The sequence below is a fragment of the Vanessa cardui genome, chromosome 16 (assembly GCF_905220365.1).
Source record: "Vanessa cardui chromosome 16, ilVanCard2.1, whole genome shotgun sequence".
In the NCBI taxonomy this organism is placed as follows: Eukaryota; Metazoa; Arthropoda; class Insecta; order Lepidoptera; family Nymphalidae; genus Vanessa; species Vanessa cardui.
The window spans coordinates 11,884,758-11,901,497 of NC_061138.1; the positions used below are offsets into that span (position 1 = coordinate 11,884,758).

At 40.3% G+C, this 16,740-nt stretch overlaps 1 protein-coding gene across 1 annotated transcript in view; it reads right to left on the reverse strand.

Annotated features, from left to right (window-relative positions):
- Window positions 1–790: 790 nt before the first annotated feature.
- The window catches only part of LOC124536052 (1-phosphatidylinositol 3-phosphate 5-kinase), a 39,900-nt gene continuing 23,950 nt past the window's right edge, over window positions 791–16,740 (reverse strand). The window contains exons 20-34 of the mRNA XM_047112467.1: window positions 13,796–13,992; window positions 13,276–13,394; window positions 11,877–11,996; window positions 10,154–10,246; window positions 9,524–9,580; window positions 9,162–9,197; window positions 9,005–9,093; window positions 6,727–6,842; window positions 5,986–6,091; window positions 5,315–5,456; window positions 3,781–3,888; window positions 3,271–3,390; window positions 2,934–3,116; window positions 2,580–2,735; window positions 791–1,845 (exon numbers count right to left, since the gene is read on the reverse strand). Coding sequence (XP_046968423.1) covers window positions 1,661–1,845; window positions 2,580–2,735; window positions 2,934–3,116; window positions 3,271–3,390; window positions 3,781–3,888; window positions 5,315–5,456; window positions 5,986–6,091; window positions 6,727–6,842; window positions 9,005–9,093; window positions 9,162–9,197; window positions 9,524–9,580; window positions 10,154–10,246; window positions 11,877–11,996; window positions 13,276–13,394; window positions 13,796–13,992 — 1,827 coding nt within the window. The 3' untranslated portion in view covers window positions 791–1,660. The remainder of the gene's footprint in view (window positions 1,846–2,579; window positions 2,736–2,933; window positions 3,117–3,270; window positions 3,391–3,780; window positions 3,889–5,314; window positions 5,457–5,985; window positions 6,092–6,726; window positions 6,843–9,004; window positions 9,094–9,161; window positions 9,198–9,523; window positions 9,581–10,153; window positions 10,247–11,876; window positions 11,997–13,275; window positions 13,395–13,795; window positions 13,993–16,740) is intronic.

Genomic DNA, 16,740 nt, shown 5'->3' on the forward strand with positions numbered 1-16,740 from the left:
AAAACAGCTAAAATTCAGTATTTTTTTAAACATAAAAAGTTTTTGCTGGTTTTTCATCACATCAAAATAATCTCTTTGGGGTAATTCGACCTCCATGGTCGAGTGGTGTGTACACCGGTTTTCTTGGGTACGCCACTCTGAGGTCCCGGGTTCGATTCCCGGCCGAGTCGATGTAGACTACCATTAGTCTGTCTTAGGTCTGGGTGTTTGTGGTACCGTCGTTACTTCTGATTTCCATAACACAAGTGCTTCAGCTACTTACATTGGGATCAGAGTAATGTATGTGATGTTGTCTCATATTTATGTTTTAAATTATTTTGTGACATACCTAACTTACACTGACCAGAAAGCTATGTCAACGCGGTATTAAAGAACTCGCTTTTATTATCAGGGATCTATTCTTTTCTTCCTAACTTATTTTTTATGACATATTATTATTTTATAAATGAACGGTGTTATTAAATATAAATGAAGATTATAATAATACTATCTCTGAAGACATCGAAGAAATAAAATGATACAGATTCAACCAAATTATAATTTATTAAATTTTTCTATCACATTAAATAATACTTTAAAAATTCGTATTAAGTTACTTAAAACGAAATATTGAGAAGGAATGTAAAAAAATTGATTACTTAATTTAATAAGTAGAAAATAAACAACATGCCATCGATGAAAATAAATTCTAAAATCATAAAAGTATAAATATATTTATATTATCATAAACATTTTCTTTATAACTGTATACCTACTTAAGTATGATTTCATATAATGGTAAACATATATATAATTTAAAAAGCAGTTGAATTTTATTTTGAGATACTTATAAAATAATAGACACTAAAATATAAGATATAATATAAATGATGGTTTTTCCTCTTGTTATTTTTTGGATTAGTCTGTTGTCGAATCGTAAACCATTTTATGGAATTACTAAAGAAATAGATCTTCATTTTGACACAATTGCAATATAAAAAGGCGCCAACTTGACACATACAAACTTTTTTTTTGTAAATCATGCAACGACTGTTTATTCCAAGATGTCACAACAATTAACCGGTTTATTTTGTACTGGTACCTACATTCAGTAAAAACGTAGATCTGGAGGTCTCTTAATATTTTTCTTCTTTTAAATTGACTTTGGTTATTTAATGAGGAACTCAAAGATAAATAATTATAAAAATTTATACATATTTTATAAATAATACTATATATTGTTAATTAATTGTAAAAAATAATTATGCTACTATTTCTTAAGTTGGGACCACTGGTAAGTTAGTTAAGTAGTAGTAACATAAATGTTACCCTACACTAAGGTCAACTTCTAATCATGCACGCGCGTTTTGATCACTATGTGACTACTTAAGTAATTAAATTACAGCGATGGCTTCTAAATTAAATTACAAGAACAGTACGTTAACTTGCTAAACTAATAAAGAGATAAATAACGGTAACTCGATAAACTTAGCGTCGGTGTGGCCCCAGCATTATATAACGGCTATGAAATTTTAAAATTTGAATTTCGGTTCGAATTTCAAACCGACAATTTGAAAAATTAAATAGATATCTAACTAGTTTCACCGTAATTTTCAATATAACTCCATTCTTTTTGAGTTTAACATCCGTAGTTCTAGCTGATTGAGGTGATGGCGGGCTCCTAGATGCGGTCGGGCGCATAGAGCGGCTCCCAGTGCGCCGGGCAATGCAGGAAGTACTTGCGACACGCCGTGCAGAACCGGCGCCGATACTGTTCTGGTGAGACCACGGTAGGCTGGCCGGAGCCCAGGTTCTTCTTCACGAGATGCTCCAGTTTCTTATCCCACGTGAACGTGCGGATGTAGTCTATGGGTCGGTATGTGAGCAAAAACGATTGACAAACCAAACAGAGGATTGCACGGATGATTTGCGTAAGATTTTGGAGTTAGTAGCCTGTGTAACTGTGGCCTTATAATTATTTATAAGGCCACAATTACACACACCATTATTTAGGTTATAGACACAATTTATCGTTTACCTTACCTTATGTTACCTTACCATGTTATTAGAATTTTGGTGAGCTGAATAGTGGGGTTATTGAATAAGGATGCTCAATTTTTTCAATTTAATTTAAGGTTATTTTGAAAAGTAAAAATGAGTAAAAAAAACGGAGATTTCAATTTGAGTGTGAATAAACTATAGCAAATTGTCAATAGTCTAGTTACGTAAAGTGATACCGTGCCAATCTTAACAAAACCATTATTAGTATAATTTTTAATTTCTCTCAGCCTTGACACACACAGTATAGGTGATACTGTGTGTGTCAAGGCTAAGAGTTCCGCTTTGTAATTTGGAGCTGAACAAGATTAAGCTGTTTTAATGGAACCCAGATCAACAACTCGCTAGAAAATCGTTGTGTACTATACAATAGCTGAGGGGTACTAAACAATAGCTAAGCTAAAAGCTCGCATAATTGTGTTGGGTTTACAGTAGTCTTTGGTTACGTGATTAAATGGGTTTAGACTAGTCTATCAGGTCTGACATCGGAGATTCTCTAATGTAAGCGAAACCAAAAGAGTGTAGGGACAAGTACGGCTCACCGATGACGCCGAGCACGAGCGTGCGGCCGTGCAGGCCCAGCAGCAGCGAGTAGTCCATGACGCCGTGGTCCGCCAGGAAGCGCGTGTCGCGCTCCACGCCCGCCCACAGCGCGCGCGCGCCGCCGCCGCCCACGAACAGCTGCTGCTCCCAGCGCACTGCGGGCGCGCGCCGCGGTCAGAGCGGGGGGGGGGGGCACACAGGGGGGAGGGGGGCGCACTGCGGGCGCGCGCCGCGGTCAGAGCGGGGGGGGGGCACACAGGGGGGAGGGGGGCGCACTGCGGGCGCGCGCCGCACGGTCAGAGCGGGCGCGGGGGGGACGGGTGAGGGGGGGAGGGTGATGGGGCGTCACTCACTGCGCAGCAGGTGGTCGTCGAGAAGCACGGCGGTGGCGGCGGGCTGGTGCGCGGCGGGCATGCGCGGCCGCGCGGCGCCCTTGAGGTCGAAGCGCTGCGCCACCGGGTGGCCGTACCACACGTGCTCCGTCACCAGCACGCCGCTGCCCGCGCCGCCCACGCTGAACACGCCCAGGATGCGCGCTGCGGGCCAGGACGACACTCTCGACTGAGTCTCACTTAACACCGACCCACTCGCAACAGTCTCACTCACTGAGAGTGCGGCTGGTACGACAAGCCCTCGTCACTCGCAACAGTCTCACTCACTGAGAGTGCGGCTGGTGCGACGATCGCTCACCTAGTAGGCTCGGCAACTTTTTCTGGCGGCAGTTGGTCACGTAGTTGAAGTAGTGCGGCGCGAATTCGAGGAACTGCTGCCACTCCGGCTTGGTCATCTCCTTCAATACGTATCGGTCATCTGCAGATAATGTACTCTTCAGTCATATTATTATGCCGTGATATTATATGGCATTCTGAGTCATCACATTCACATTCTGAATCATCACACAATTTTGTATATTGGTCCGAGGGTGCATTTAGTAATCAAGGTAACTTTACACAAATAATTGAATATATGTAAAAGAAAAATACCACCCACTGTTTAATCACGAAATATCAGAAATTTTAAGACCCATAAATTTAAAATTTGACAGGTAGGTTCCTTATAGGGCCTTATACACTATCTGCTAAGAAGGCACTTTACAAAACTTCACATCTAAGGGAGTAAAAACGGGGCTTGGAAGTTGGGTGAAGCCGCAAAATCAGCTAGTGTGCAATAAACGAAATTGCTTTATAGTAAGATTCAAACCTTTGGTCTTGTTAAACGTAGACCCCGATTTACCGCCCCGGGCCGCCCACGGCACGCAGTGTGCGAGCGACCTTATGAACCCCTCTTCGATTTCACATAATCCTTTATCTGAAACAAATTGATATATTGTACTCGCGATTTTACCTGTACTGTGAATACAATAATAACAAGTACTTAAATCTAATAAAATTAAATTAAATTAATTTTTTTATAATGCCAAGAATAGCGGATTTACCAATAGGCTAAGTAGGCTGGAGCCTAGGGCGGCAGATTTAGAGGGGCGGCAAATTTAGCCCAAATTTGTTATTATCTTACAGAAATAAAAAAAAAATATAATTTTTTGTTTTCACATAACCTCCGTCATCTGTATACTCCGTATATAATCAATTTGGAAAAATAATCTAGTAACTGATAGAAATATCATCTAGTTTATAATCATACTAATATATAAAAACCGATGTAATGAGGACGATAGAACACAAATAATAAATGTTGCAAAAAACAGTAGGGGCGGCAAAAATTAAATAGCCTGCTAGCCTAGCTAGAAGATTTAGAAAATACTGGTAGTAATTTTTTGATTTGAATTATTTACTTACAGGCTGAAAAAAATCTGCAGAATAATATGCATCCAATCTTAAAATTCTATTTTTAAAAGGATTCCAAAATTACAATACAGAAACTAAATTTGTACGAAACAGACGTGGTGCAAGCCGTCTGGTTTCAACCACTCATCAGATATTCTACCACCAAACATCAATATTTAGTATTTGATGTTATAGTGGGGCAATGTAACTATACGCAGAAGGGACATAACATCTTACTTCCCAAATTACTGTCGCATTGGTAGAAATTGTTCAAATTTTATAAGGCACCAATTTTTTGAGTATTGTATATATAGATGACAACTGCATTAATTGATTAAATAAAAAAAACTGCCGATTCTCTATAAAAACAGGCACTTTGTTTTGGGTCGTTGTGCTGAACGAACGTGTTGTTTACATTGTTATAACTTTGAAATTCCGATTTGTTATTTTTTGTCATTTATAACGATTTGCTTATTGTTAATTTTGAAATCATGTACTATTTAGTACTAATTGATTATTATTTAAAATGTGATTTTAATTTCTATGTCTTGTTGTTGTGAAATATATTTTTTTCAAGTAGTTAGAACCACCCAGTGGTTAGAACGCGTGCATCTTAACCGATGATCGCGGGTTCAAACCCAGGCAAGCACCACTATATATATGTGCTTAATTGTGTTTATAATTCATCTCGTGCTCGGCGTTGAAGGAAAACATCGTGAGGAAACCTGCATGTGTCTAATTTCATCGAAATTCTGTCACATGTGCATTCCACAACCCGCATTGGAACAGCGTGGTGGAATATGTTCCAATCTCTCTCCTTAATGGAAGAGGAGGCCTTATCTCAGCAGTGGGAAATTTACAGGCTGTTACTTTACTTTTCTTTTACTTTACAAGTAAAACCGCTTCTGAATACTAAAAATATATTTATGAGTTGGGATGTTTGCACTAACTGTCCTTGTCTTTGAGGTCCTCACAGCACTTCCCTTCCTCCCAGTACTGTTTATTCTCCTCGTTGTAGTCGAGGGGCGCCAGCAGCATGTGCCTCAGCTTATGGAACTGGGCCGCGTAGTACACCCGGCAGAGGAGACCATCCTGAAATAAAAGTATAGATAATAAAATAAAAACAAATATTAATCATAAAAATCGACGGTGTGTATATGGCTTTATGTCTTCAGTGTTTATAAAGACGAAATGTTTAATTGTTAAAATTAAAAATTTCTTCAATTCTTTGTTTGAGTCGGAAATTATTAATTTATGGGATTGTTTTTGTCAATCATTGTTAATTCTGAATTAAAAGAGTATAAGCGAATTATCGAATCTTTGGGAGAAATTGTTATAAACATTTTTTTATAATCTATGTATATACTTAATTATTTATTCTTTCTTTGCCCCAATCAATTGAAACTATTGGACTTATTGGACTATGACCTTGGGACAATGACTAATCAACAAGACAGATTATAAGATATTCTTTTAAATCCCTTAAATCTTTTCCGTTATTTTTTTTCAATTAATTCATAATACATTTTAATTATTTCACGACGTGATCACGACTTCGTATAGCGACTATTTTTAATCGATATATTTTTATACAAATAATTAAACATCACTAGTGTGGTACCTTTAATAAGACTTCGATGTGCTCGTTCGCTTTCGCTTTGGCCTTGTCTGCTTCGCTCTTCTCTTTCCCGGCCGAGTTCTCACCATCGTCGCAATCGCTTTGACTTCTAAAATTTGAATAAAAACTTTTTTGACATTTAGGCTGTATGATATTTGCTTAGCGAAAAAAGAGTTCACAATCAAAATAGTTTTTATTGTAATATAATATTCTCGAAACAAATTTGATATGATCGAAAATAGTGCCATCTCTTTTCAACATATCGAGTTAATTAGAATATTGTCGTATCGTAAAGTGTGCACTGTACACCAGTTCTGAGCACCGTCAGCTCGTTTCATCCCCATTTAGGGATATGTATAAGTTGAATTACAAAATATAAAGGAGGCTTCCTTGATACCAAATACTTTTCTTAGTATTCTTTTTTTTTTTTTTTGTGTGTTGTGTATTGCTGTTGGCCCTACTGGCCTTCGCAGCGTCACCTGTCTTTCGGGCGAGAACTAATGTCCCCTGCCCTGAGGTTGAGCGCGGGGCTCTAAATTAAAACTAAGTTAAAACTAAAGTTCGTCCTGAGGGTGTCTCCTATGAGATCGCACCTCGGCTCAGAACGAAATCGGTGGGGTGTATAAGTTGAATTACTAGCCTGCTTAATACCAAATACTTTTCTTAGTATTCGTTTGGAGGGGCCTGTTAAGGAGGGTATCGACACTCTTACGTGGCGGTTTGAGGGTGTGGGGGGGGCGTGACCTGTGCTGCAGCGAGCGCTGGTAGGTGGGCGAGGCGAGCGCGGCGGCGATGACGGAGCCCACGTCGCCCGCGCGCACCGACACCACCACCAACCCGCTCGACACGATGATGCCCTCCTGCACACACCACTCACCACCACTGATACACCGCGCGACACTGCGCCGCGTACCAAAAGCCAAAAGATGGGCACTTTTGGGCGTGATAAAAAAATAATTCAAAGGGGAAATTTCAAACGATTCTATGTTTCAGAGATATGAGGATATTCCAGCATAATTAACAACTACGAAGACTTCGTAACAAATACCTTAAAAAATAACAACACCAAGAGTTATCTAATACGACACATACATACACTAGTTATTGAACACAGCGCTAAATCGTCCGCAAAAAAAGTTTAAAAATATGTACAATCAAATTTATTATTAAATTGCTTATTGATGGAAGAGGAAAAGCCATTTTTATTAATATTTATAGTAATTGTCCTGTTTTTACAATAAAATCGAAACGATTTTAACATATTGCAAATCTATGAACTCCGGTTTAACGGTATATCTGGGGTTACTATACAATATTTTAGAATTAATGAATGCTAATTATACACGAGAATATTTAATTATTCTATATATTAAGAAATTTTATCTATAAAAAATTATATCTATAAAAACTATTAATAAATCCATTTAGGAGATCCCTTTATCCATACAACTGGCTAGAAAAAAGAAACAAAAGCGCGCGAAACTGAATTAAGCCGCCATTAATTTATCTTTTTGGACGGTCGATATTGGCGCGACTTGTGATGTATTAAAAAGTGTTCATTGTGTTTCATTTGGATCTTAAAGCTCAATTGAGTAAGAACATACATACATCAATACCTATGTATAATTTGGTCATTTATTTACCTTAAGATGCATTCAAAGTTAGAACTATTTTTATTTTAGTAGTAAATTGTTTTAAGTATTTTAGTCTTGTCTTTTAGTAATCTATTTCACTCCTGTGTTCCTAATATAATTTAACTAGCGTCCTTGCTTAAATATACTGCATAATTTATTTAATTACGACATAACATTAGAAACTTCTAAAACTCTCAGTGTTTCTTAACTATTACAACAACATCAACAGCCTGTAAAATCCCACAGCCGGGCTAAAGGCCTCCTCTCCCTTTGAGGAGAAGGTTTAGAACATATTCCACCACGCTGTTCAATGCGGGTTGGTGGAATACACATGTGGCAGAATTTCTATGAAATTTGTCACATGCAGGTTTCCTCACGATGTTTTCCTTCACCGCTGAGCACGAGATGAATTATAAAGACAAATTAAGCACATGAATCAGCGGTGCTTGCCTGGGTTTGAACCCGTAATCATCGGTTAATGCACGCGTTCTAACCACTGGGCCATCTCGACTCTAGGGAACATGCAAATATAATATTCATGAAAAATTTGCTATTTAAATGTTAAAAAAATATAAAAGAAGGGCCACTGCAAGGTAATTAATTGATATAGTTTTGTTTTTTAACAATAATTACGAATTAAAGTAACGTGTAATGGAACGTATTTTAAAACACTAATAGAGCGTTCAGTGACGTCATTCCTGTAATGACTACATATTTGAGGTTATAGTTGTAAAAAAATGAACATTGAAACGAAAATTAATTGCGTTTTTCGAATTAAAATGGAAGTTGGGTTTGTGAAAGCAGACTCCAGATTCCTCTTTTCAGCTTGAAACCACTTTTATCTCTGTTTTGTGTCAGAAGGTCCTGTCAAAAACCATTTATTTGAAAAATTTATTGAAGTAAATAGGCACAAACATATGTCAACAAAGCTTATTTGCGTGGTATCGACAGCCCGTTTTAAATTTTTACAAAAAAAGTATCACATAGGTCGAGAAAAATGCATAAGAATGAAAGCCAGCGAGGACAAGTACGATCAAAGGGCATTCACAGACAACAGTGACGTCATACGACATATAGTGCCGTTTTCGCGCGAAAATTTAAATTGACATTTTGAAACCTCATTTTTTGCCGTAAATTACAGTGTTTTAGATTTTTAATATAGTTGTGGTCTATGCTATATGGAGTTCTTTAAAATAAATACAAAAATAAAAATATTGCATCTTCCCTATTGTTCATGTCCACCTTCCTATCGAAGAACTCTATCTATTAAAAAAAACCACATCAAAATCCGTTGCGTAATTTGAAAAGATCTAATCATATATAGGGACAGACAGCGGTAAGCGACTTTGTTTTATAATATGTAATGATTAATGAGTAAATATTATCACCTGATTGGATGGATGATTGTTGGAGAGAAGCTGTGATAATATCTGTTTGACGGTCTTTTTATCTCCGCGCTCTTCATCTTCCTCAGTACCTACATCACATAGTATGTTAACTAACCGTTTCTCAAACATATACATATCTTATATAATTGCCTCTCACCCGTATGTTCCTTATCCGTATCCTTTAGTAGATTTTCTGCAAAATTAATTATCATAATTTGAATAGTTTTTAAGCGAATTAAGTTACAATATATGCAAGTTATTTTTCAGTACTGACAGCAAAAAAAATTGAAATAAAATTTTTGAACTTCACTTTAAGGGAATTTAAAAATGTTTGAATAAGTTCCAAACTTTCTATGATGGCAGAGCGAAAATATTTACACTGATGCGAGATATTTATGGGTTATTTTTTTCTTTTTTTTTTACTGACAGTACGATAGTGCTCAAATTGTATAAGAACAGATACATAAATATATTGTTAATTTTTTTTATTACTTAAATATCATTAAGTCTCCGACTTACCTGCAACATCGCTGCTACAAGTTTCTGTAGTTTCTTCTAAATCCGGTTTCTCTTCCACTAAAGTTAAAATACACAAAATTATTTAATTACACAAAAAAATGTCTCGTAAGTGTCACGTTATGAAATGGCGTGTTTAATCTTTCCATCAAAACTATCAGCATTGATACAGATTCTGAAACGAATGAGAAGATGGTCAAGCGTATCTCTAAGTTTTCTCTTTGAGGGGAGAAGAAAAAGTACTACTCAGAGATTAACATTTACGTAATATTACTTTTTATAATAATATAAAATTTATGTAATATTACCATATTATATTAAGTTGTACTTTACTTGGTAAGGATTTGTGCAGGCTCGTTAACTACTACTTAGTTAACGAGCCTAGTGCGTAGATACCACACACTTATCAGATGATTTACCGTCAAACAGTAATACTCAGCATTATTATATTCCGGTTTGAAGGATGGGTGAGCCAATGTAATTAAAAGCACAAGGGACATGACATCTTAGTTCCCAAAATAATATTTCTAACAGGGCCAATGTCTATGGGCCACCACCTTCCACCAGGCGGCCCATTTGGCCGTCCGGCTACATATGACATCAGGAGTCCGTGTAAGTAGTGCGGGGCGTCACCGAGGTCGGCGGCGCGCGGGCGGTGCGCGTCGCGCAGCATCTTCTCGGCCGACACCACGCTGTCCTGCACGCCCCACAGCTTGCGCACGCGCTCTGCGCACACACACACACACACACATGTGCAGTCGGGGTAAGAAAACGTTCGTCACCTTAAGATCTACTTTCAGGTGCTAAGTATAAGGTACAATCTGCTTTACCGATCGAGAGTGACATATTGCGTCGTAATGATTTGATGTTTAGATTAAAAATGCACTAAGGCTCTGCGCACACACGCACACACGCACACATGTACAGTCGGGGTAAGAAAACGTTTATCACCTTAAGATCTGTTTTCGTGTGCGATAAGCTTTACCGATCGATAGTGACATATTGCGTCGCAATTATTTGATGTTTAGATTAAAAATGCACTAAGGCTCTGCGCACGCACACACACACACACACATATGTACAGTCGGGGTAAGAAAACGTTCGTCACCTTAAGATCTGTTTTCGTGTGCGATAATCTGCTTTACCGATCGATAGTGACATATTGCGTCGCAATTATTTGATGTTTAGATTAAAAATGCACTAAGGCTCTGCGCACGCACACACACACACACACATATGTACAGTCGGGGTAAGAAAACGTTCGTCACCTTAAGATCTGTTTTCGTGTGCGATAATCTGCTTTACCGATCGATAGTGACATATTGCGTCGCAATTATTTGATGTTTAGATTAAAAATGCACTAAGGCTCTGCGCACGCACACACACACACACACATATGTACAGTCGGGGTAAGAAAACGTTCGTCACCTTAAGATCTGTTTTCGTGTGCGATAATCTGCTTTACCGATCGATAGTGACATATTGCGTCGCAATTATTTGATGTTTAGATTAAAAATGCACTAAGGCTCTGCGCACGCACACACACACACACACATATGTACAGTCGGGGTAAGAAAACGTTCGTCACCTTAAGATCTGTTTTCGTGTGCGATAATCTGCTTTACCGATCGATAGTGACATATTGCGTCGCAATTATTTGATGTTTAGAGACAAAACGTACTAAGAGCTTAAGACTTGATGAGGGATTGAATTTGAAATCTGACGAAGGTTTTCTTAATCTGACTGTACATACATTTCTTATTGATTTGACATTTCTCGCGATAACAGTCACATTAAGAGGAATTTCGTTGCAACGTTTTATTAACAACAAGTAACAGATTAAAATATATTACGTTATTTTCACTTACTGCACTTACAATAGAAAAGTGTGTATATTACAAATAATTGAAGATACCAATTGGTAAGTAATAATGGATATATCATTTGTAATGTCTATATAGTCCTACACATATATAATATATCTAATGTTGGAATAAGTTCCAAACTTGATGACTATGACGACCTCCGTGGTCAAATGGTGAGTAAACCGGTTTTCATGGGTATGCTACTCTGAGGTCCTGGGTTCAATTCCTGGCTGAGTCGATGTAGAAGATTTATTAGTTTTCTACGTTGTCTTGGGTCTGGGTGTTTGTGGTAACGTTACTTCTGATTTCCATAGCACAAGTGCTTCAGCTACTTACATTGGGATCAGAGTAATGTATGTGATGTTGTCTTATATTATATTTATTTAGATACCGTCGTTACTTCTGATTTTCCATAGCACAAGTGCTTTAGCTACTTACATTAGGATCAGAGTAATGTATGTGATGTTGTCTTATGTTTATGTGTCTGTTACCCGCCAGCGAAGTGTGCTCGTGCGTGGTGAGCGCAAGATGCACTTGCTCCATATGTAGCTTGAACGACGCATAAGCCTTCTCGCTCTCTGGTTCCGTCGCGTTACTGAACGTCTCGTGGCCTGAGACAGCACCATACAATATTATAGCTTCTACTGGTGATAGGAGTCGAGATGGCCCAGTGGTTAGAACACGTGCATCTTAACCGGTGATTGCGGGTTCAAACCCAGGCAAGCACCGCTGATTCATGTGCTTAATTTGTCTTTATAATTTATCTCGTGCTCAGCGGTGAAGGAAAACATCGTGAGGAAACCTGCATGTGACAAATTTCATAGAAATTCTGCCACATGTGTATTCCACCAACCCGCATTGGAACAGCGTGGTGGAATATGTTCCAAACCTTCTCCTCAAAGGGAGAGGAGGCCTTTAGCCCAGCAGTGGGAATTTACAGGCTGTTGTTGTTGTTGGTGATAGGGTTTTATACTATAGTCTGTTCGTTAAGAATGCAGTGAGTTGTCATTGTTTACCGGCTTTACTCCGCCCTTTGACCAATCAAATCTTTTTAAATTACAAAGTCAAGTTCACATTTAATTAATTATTAACTGATATTTTTATAAATTAAATTTTGTTTATTTATATATTTATATTTAGTTTATTCAAGCTGTACACGTAATAATTAATGTAACTTATAGCTACTTAGATGACGTTGAAAACTCACTGCATTCTTAACGCGAACAGACTATAGTTCGTCTGGTATACTATTCCCTCATAAGATGATTTACCATCAAATTATAATTATTGCAACCCGATTTGAAAAAGCCAGTATAGCTACATGCACAAGGGACATAACATCTTAGTTTCCAAGTTTATGGTATTGGCAATAGTGACCATCTCCCATGAGGTGGTTAATTTGCTTTTCTGCCAAATAAAACTTCACTTAGTTAAACGCTTCCACCAACCCGCATTGGAACAGCGTGGTGGAATACGTTCCAAACGCTCTCCTTAATGGAAGAGGAGGCCTTATCTCAGCAGTGGGAAATTTACAGGCTGTTACTTTACTTTTTACTTTAGTTAAACGCAGTCATATTGAATACGTAAAGCTTTTTACTTTAGTTAAACGCTGTCATATTGAATACGTAAAGCTTTTTAATTTAGTTAAACGCAGTCATATTGAATACGTAAAGCTTTTTACTTTAATGTTGTCTTAAATTTTCGCGATTATTACACATTTAAATAAAACTAATTATAACGGATGAACTACCCGTGACCACGAACACTGCAAATTGCTCGAAACGTCGGGATGTTTAAAAATAATTAATATACGCGATTCATCCGTTATAATTAGTTCTTTTTACTTTAGTTAAACGCAGTCATATTGAATACATAGAGCTGTGTGCGCACCTCTGAGCATGAGGTCGTTGAGTTGCGCGATGAGCGCGTCCCGCATCTGGCGCGTGTCGTAGTTGATGGCGATCACCTCGGGCGGCAGTTGTACCTCGTACGTCGAGATCTTGTTGTATCTGCGGCAGTCGGACTGCTTTATTACAAGAACTTGCAAGCGTGCGGTGGAAAACACGGGTACTCATATAATAAATATAAATATGATACAACATCACATACATTACTCCGATCCCAATGTAAGTAGCTGGAGCACTTGTGTTATGGAAATCAGAAGTAACGTTACCACAAACACCCAGACCCAAGACAACATAGACAACTAATGGTAATCTACATCGACTCGGCTGGGAATCGAACCCGGGACCTCAAAGTTGTGTACCCATGAAAACCGGTGTACGCACCACTCGGTTGTCTATTAATTGGTGATAAGTTTTTGTACTTAGTATTATTAGGTACAAACTCGTTATTTCTTTGTGAATTTGTTTACGATTTCAAAGTGTGAATCCAAGAAGTATTCACGCACCGGAAGCAGGCGGTGGTGAGGCGGCTGACGAAGGCGTGCGCGTGCGCGTGCAGCGGGTGTGCGCAGGCGCGTGCGTATCGCGGCGCGGCCAGGCGCGCGCGCACGTACTGCGCCAGCGACAGGCGCAGCGCCGCGCGCGACAGCCGCGAGCCGCCCGACACGCCGCCGCAGCGCGCGCAGCGCGACCAGAACGTCACCTGCGTCAATTCGCTACTGAGTATCTCGCCGATTCTATAGGAAACCGGCAACAAACTCAGTAGTTAATCCTTTCCAACATTTTAATTGTGCGTGTGCATATGATATCAGGCCCGCCGCTAGCTGTTTTGTCGCCCGCGTGCAATACCTATGATGCCGCGCTTTTTTTCCCTTGCAAAAACGCATACCACTTTTCCTCCACATGAGGTGGGGGGCGCGGTGTATACCTGCTGAAAACCAACGTTAGCCACCCGCTCCGTCTTTTTGGATGATGTCACGAGATCGTTTGTGCATACTACCGTGACGTCCTGAAGGTAGGCTCACCTCTGCCGGGCTCCACTTCCTAGGGAGTTCTCGGGGTACAGAAACCCTTAACCTCGGGACATTTATGGCGGGTGGAGATGACATCCATAGCGAAGACCCCTTCTTCTGGTCTTCTTCGGCAAAGCGGGTCAGCAGCACTGTTCCCACGGTCCCGTAAGATAAGGGAGATTACATTACAAACATTAAGAGAGTCCAACCAAATAGGTGTATTTTCCATCCAAGTACAGAATCAGCAAACAAATTCCATACCATTGCATCGAGGAGTGAGACAAGCGAGACGTTATTTCCCCAAATTGTTCACTAATGCAATGAGGATATGTTCAAGACGTTGAACTGGAAAGGACGTGGCATCAACATCAATGGCGAATACATCTCTCTCGTGAGATTTGTAGACGACATCGTCATTATAGCAGAAACGCTGCAGGACCTACAACAGATGCTGAACCAGTTGGCTGATTCTTCTGAGCGCATCGGTCATGTTCAATGAACATGTTCTACCGGAACCGATTCAGATACACGGTACCGTCGTCGAAGTTGTTTTAAAATATGTCAACCTTGGGCAGACTTTGCGATTAGGTAGAAACAACCTTGAGGACGAGGTGAATAAAATAATTCAGCTGGGTTGGGCAGCGTTTGGGAAGTTACGTCGAATCTTTACATCGTCGATCCCACAGTGCCTAAAGACGAAAGTCTTCAACCAGTGCGTCCTACCCATCATGACATACGGAGCCGAAACGTGGACACTCACGGCAAGGCCGGTCCACCAGTTTAAAGTCGCTCATCGTGCTATGGAAAAGGCTATGCTCGGCGTTTCCCTGCGGGATCGCATCAGAAATGAGGCGATCCGCCAGAGAACCAAAGTCATCGACATAGCCGGATTAGTAAGCTGAAGTGGCAGTGGGCTGGCCATATTTGTCGCAGAACCGGTAACCGTTGGGGGAAACGTGTTCTAGAGTGGAGACCGCATCTCGGCAAACGTAGTGTAGGACGTCCTCGGGCACGGTGGAGTGACGACTTACGCAAGACGGCTGGCAGGAGCTGGATGCGAGTAGCGCAAGAACGATCTCAGTGGCGTGCAATTGGAAAGGCCTATGTCCAGCAGTGTACGGAATAGGCTGATGGATTGGATTAGATTTATTCATTTACTATAAATAAAAAAATGCCATAGAGCGCACGCAGGTAAGGTCTTTAAGGTCCTCCTCTGTTGGCATTGATGAGCTTCAAGCTGAGTTGGACAAAATGTTGCCCGAAGCTCCATCTACCATACAGGGTGAGGCCCTGATCCCTCATATGTGTCTACGCCCTAATTACCGTCCCTTGGAGGGCAGTAAACGCTCTTCGAGGAGACCTCTACGAGGGCCGAGAAACCTACAAGACCAGCATCTCGATTCGATCCACCGTAAACGACACTCCGACCTTAGGACCGCCATCTGAAAGGTTCGCTCCGTCACCGTGATGAAGGCGTCGTCTGTGTAGGACATCACACCCATCCCGATTAAGGTCGGTGTCCGCAGGAGCCGGTCAAAACCAACTACAGACGCTGGACAAGTCGTCCATTGCCCCCTCCCAAAGGATCACCTGATCCTGGATGCCCCAACGGCCTTCTGAGAGAGGAAGGCAACTCGTGATATCGAAGTGCATCCCCTATGGTCACGAAAGGACGACGGCGAGCTTGAAGTCCAGCGAATATCAGCTGATGTTAAATAAAAATATAAAATATAAAACGCCAAAGTATATATGTAAAATATAAAAAAAGACATGGGCAGCTACGAGCCCGTGGATGTCGTAAATTAAATTTAAAAAAAAAAGAAAGGATGGCTATTGAAGTCGTTCGCCAAGTCCGGTGATACCGTTGGGACTACGTTCCCTTGGACCACCGCCTCCATTGTCCGGGTCGTCAGGGTGTTTTTAGGGCGATGGTTGAGTGACCCGCCCTGTTTCCCGGAAATAGCTCCCCGAACAGTCACAGGAGATCTGGCGGTAGTTATTCCGTAGCAGGAGCGCCGTGTGTCCGGAGCTTCCTCGCAAACCACGATAGGGGCGCCCTTAACGCCTTTTCTAACTTCTTTGTCAACTGGCGATGTGCGGTCCACAGCTGTACCCCTAAGTTTGCGTTGAGCACGTTGCGCCTGCGACAGCGAACGTATGCCCTCCGCGCCCGGTTTGACGGTGCCCGTAGCTCTGCTATTTTGAGCGACCACCAATATACCTTACGGCGCAATACAATTCAAGCCGCTCTACGACAACGCTTATACAAGTACGCATAACCTAATCTACCAATTGATAAGGAAGCTTAAAGGGGATTCTCCTAACTTCGACACTACTGTTTTTCACAGGACAACAGACGACGGACTTTTAACTTTACTCAGTGCGATATTATTCGATGCTTTGAATAATTTATTCTTCTTAAGGATTTGTGGGTATTA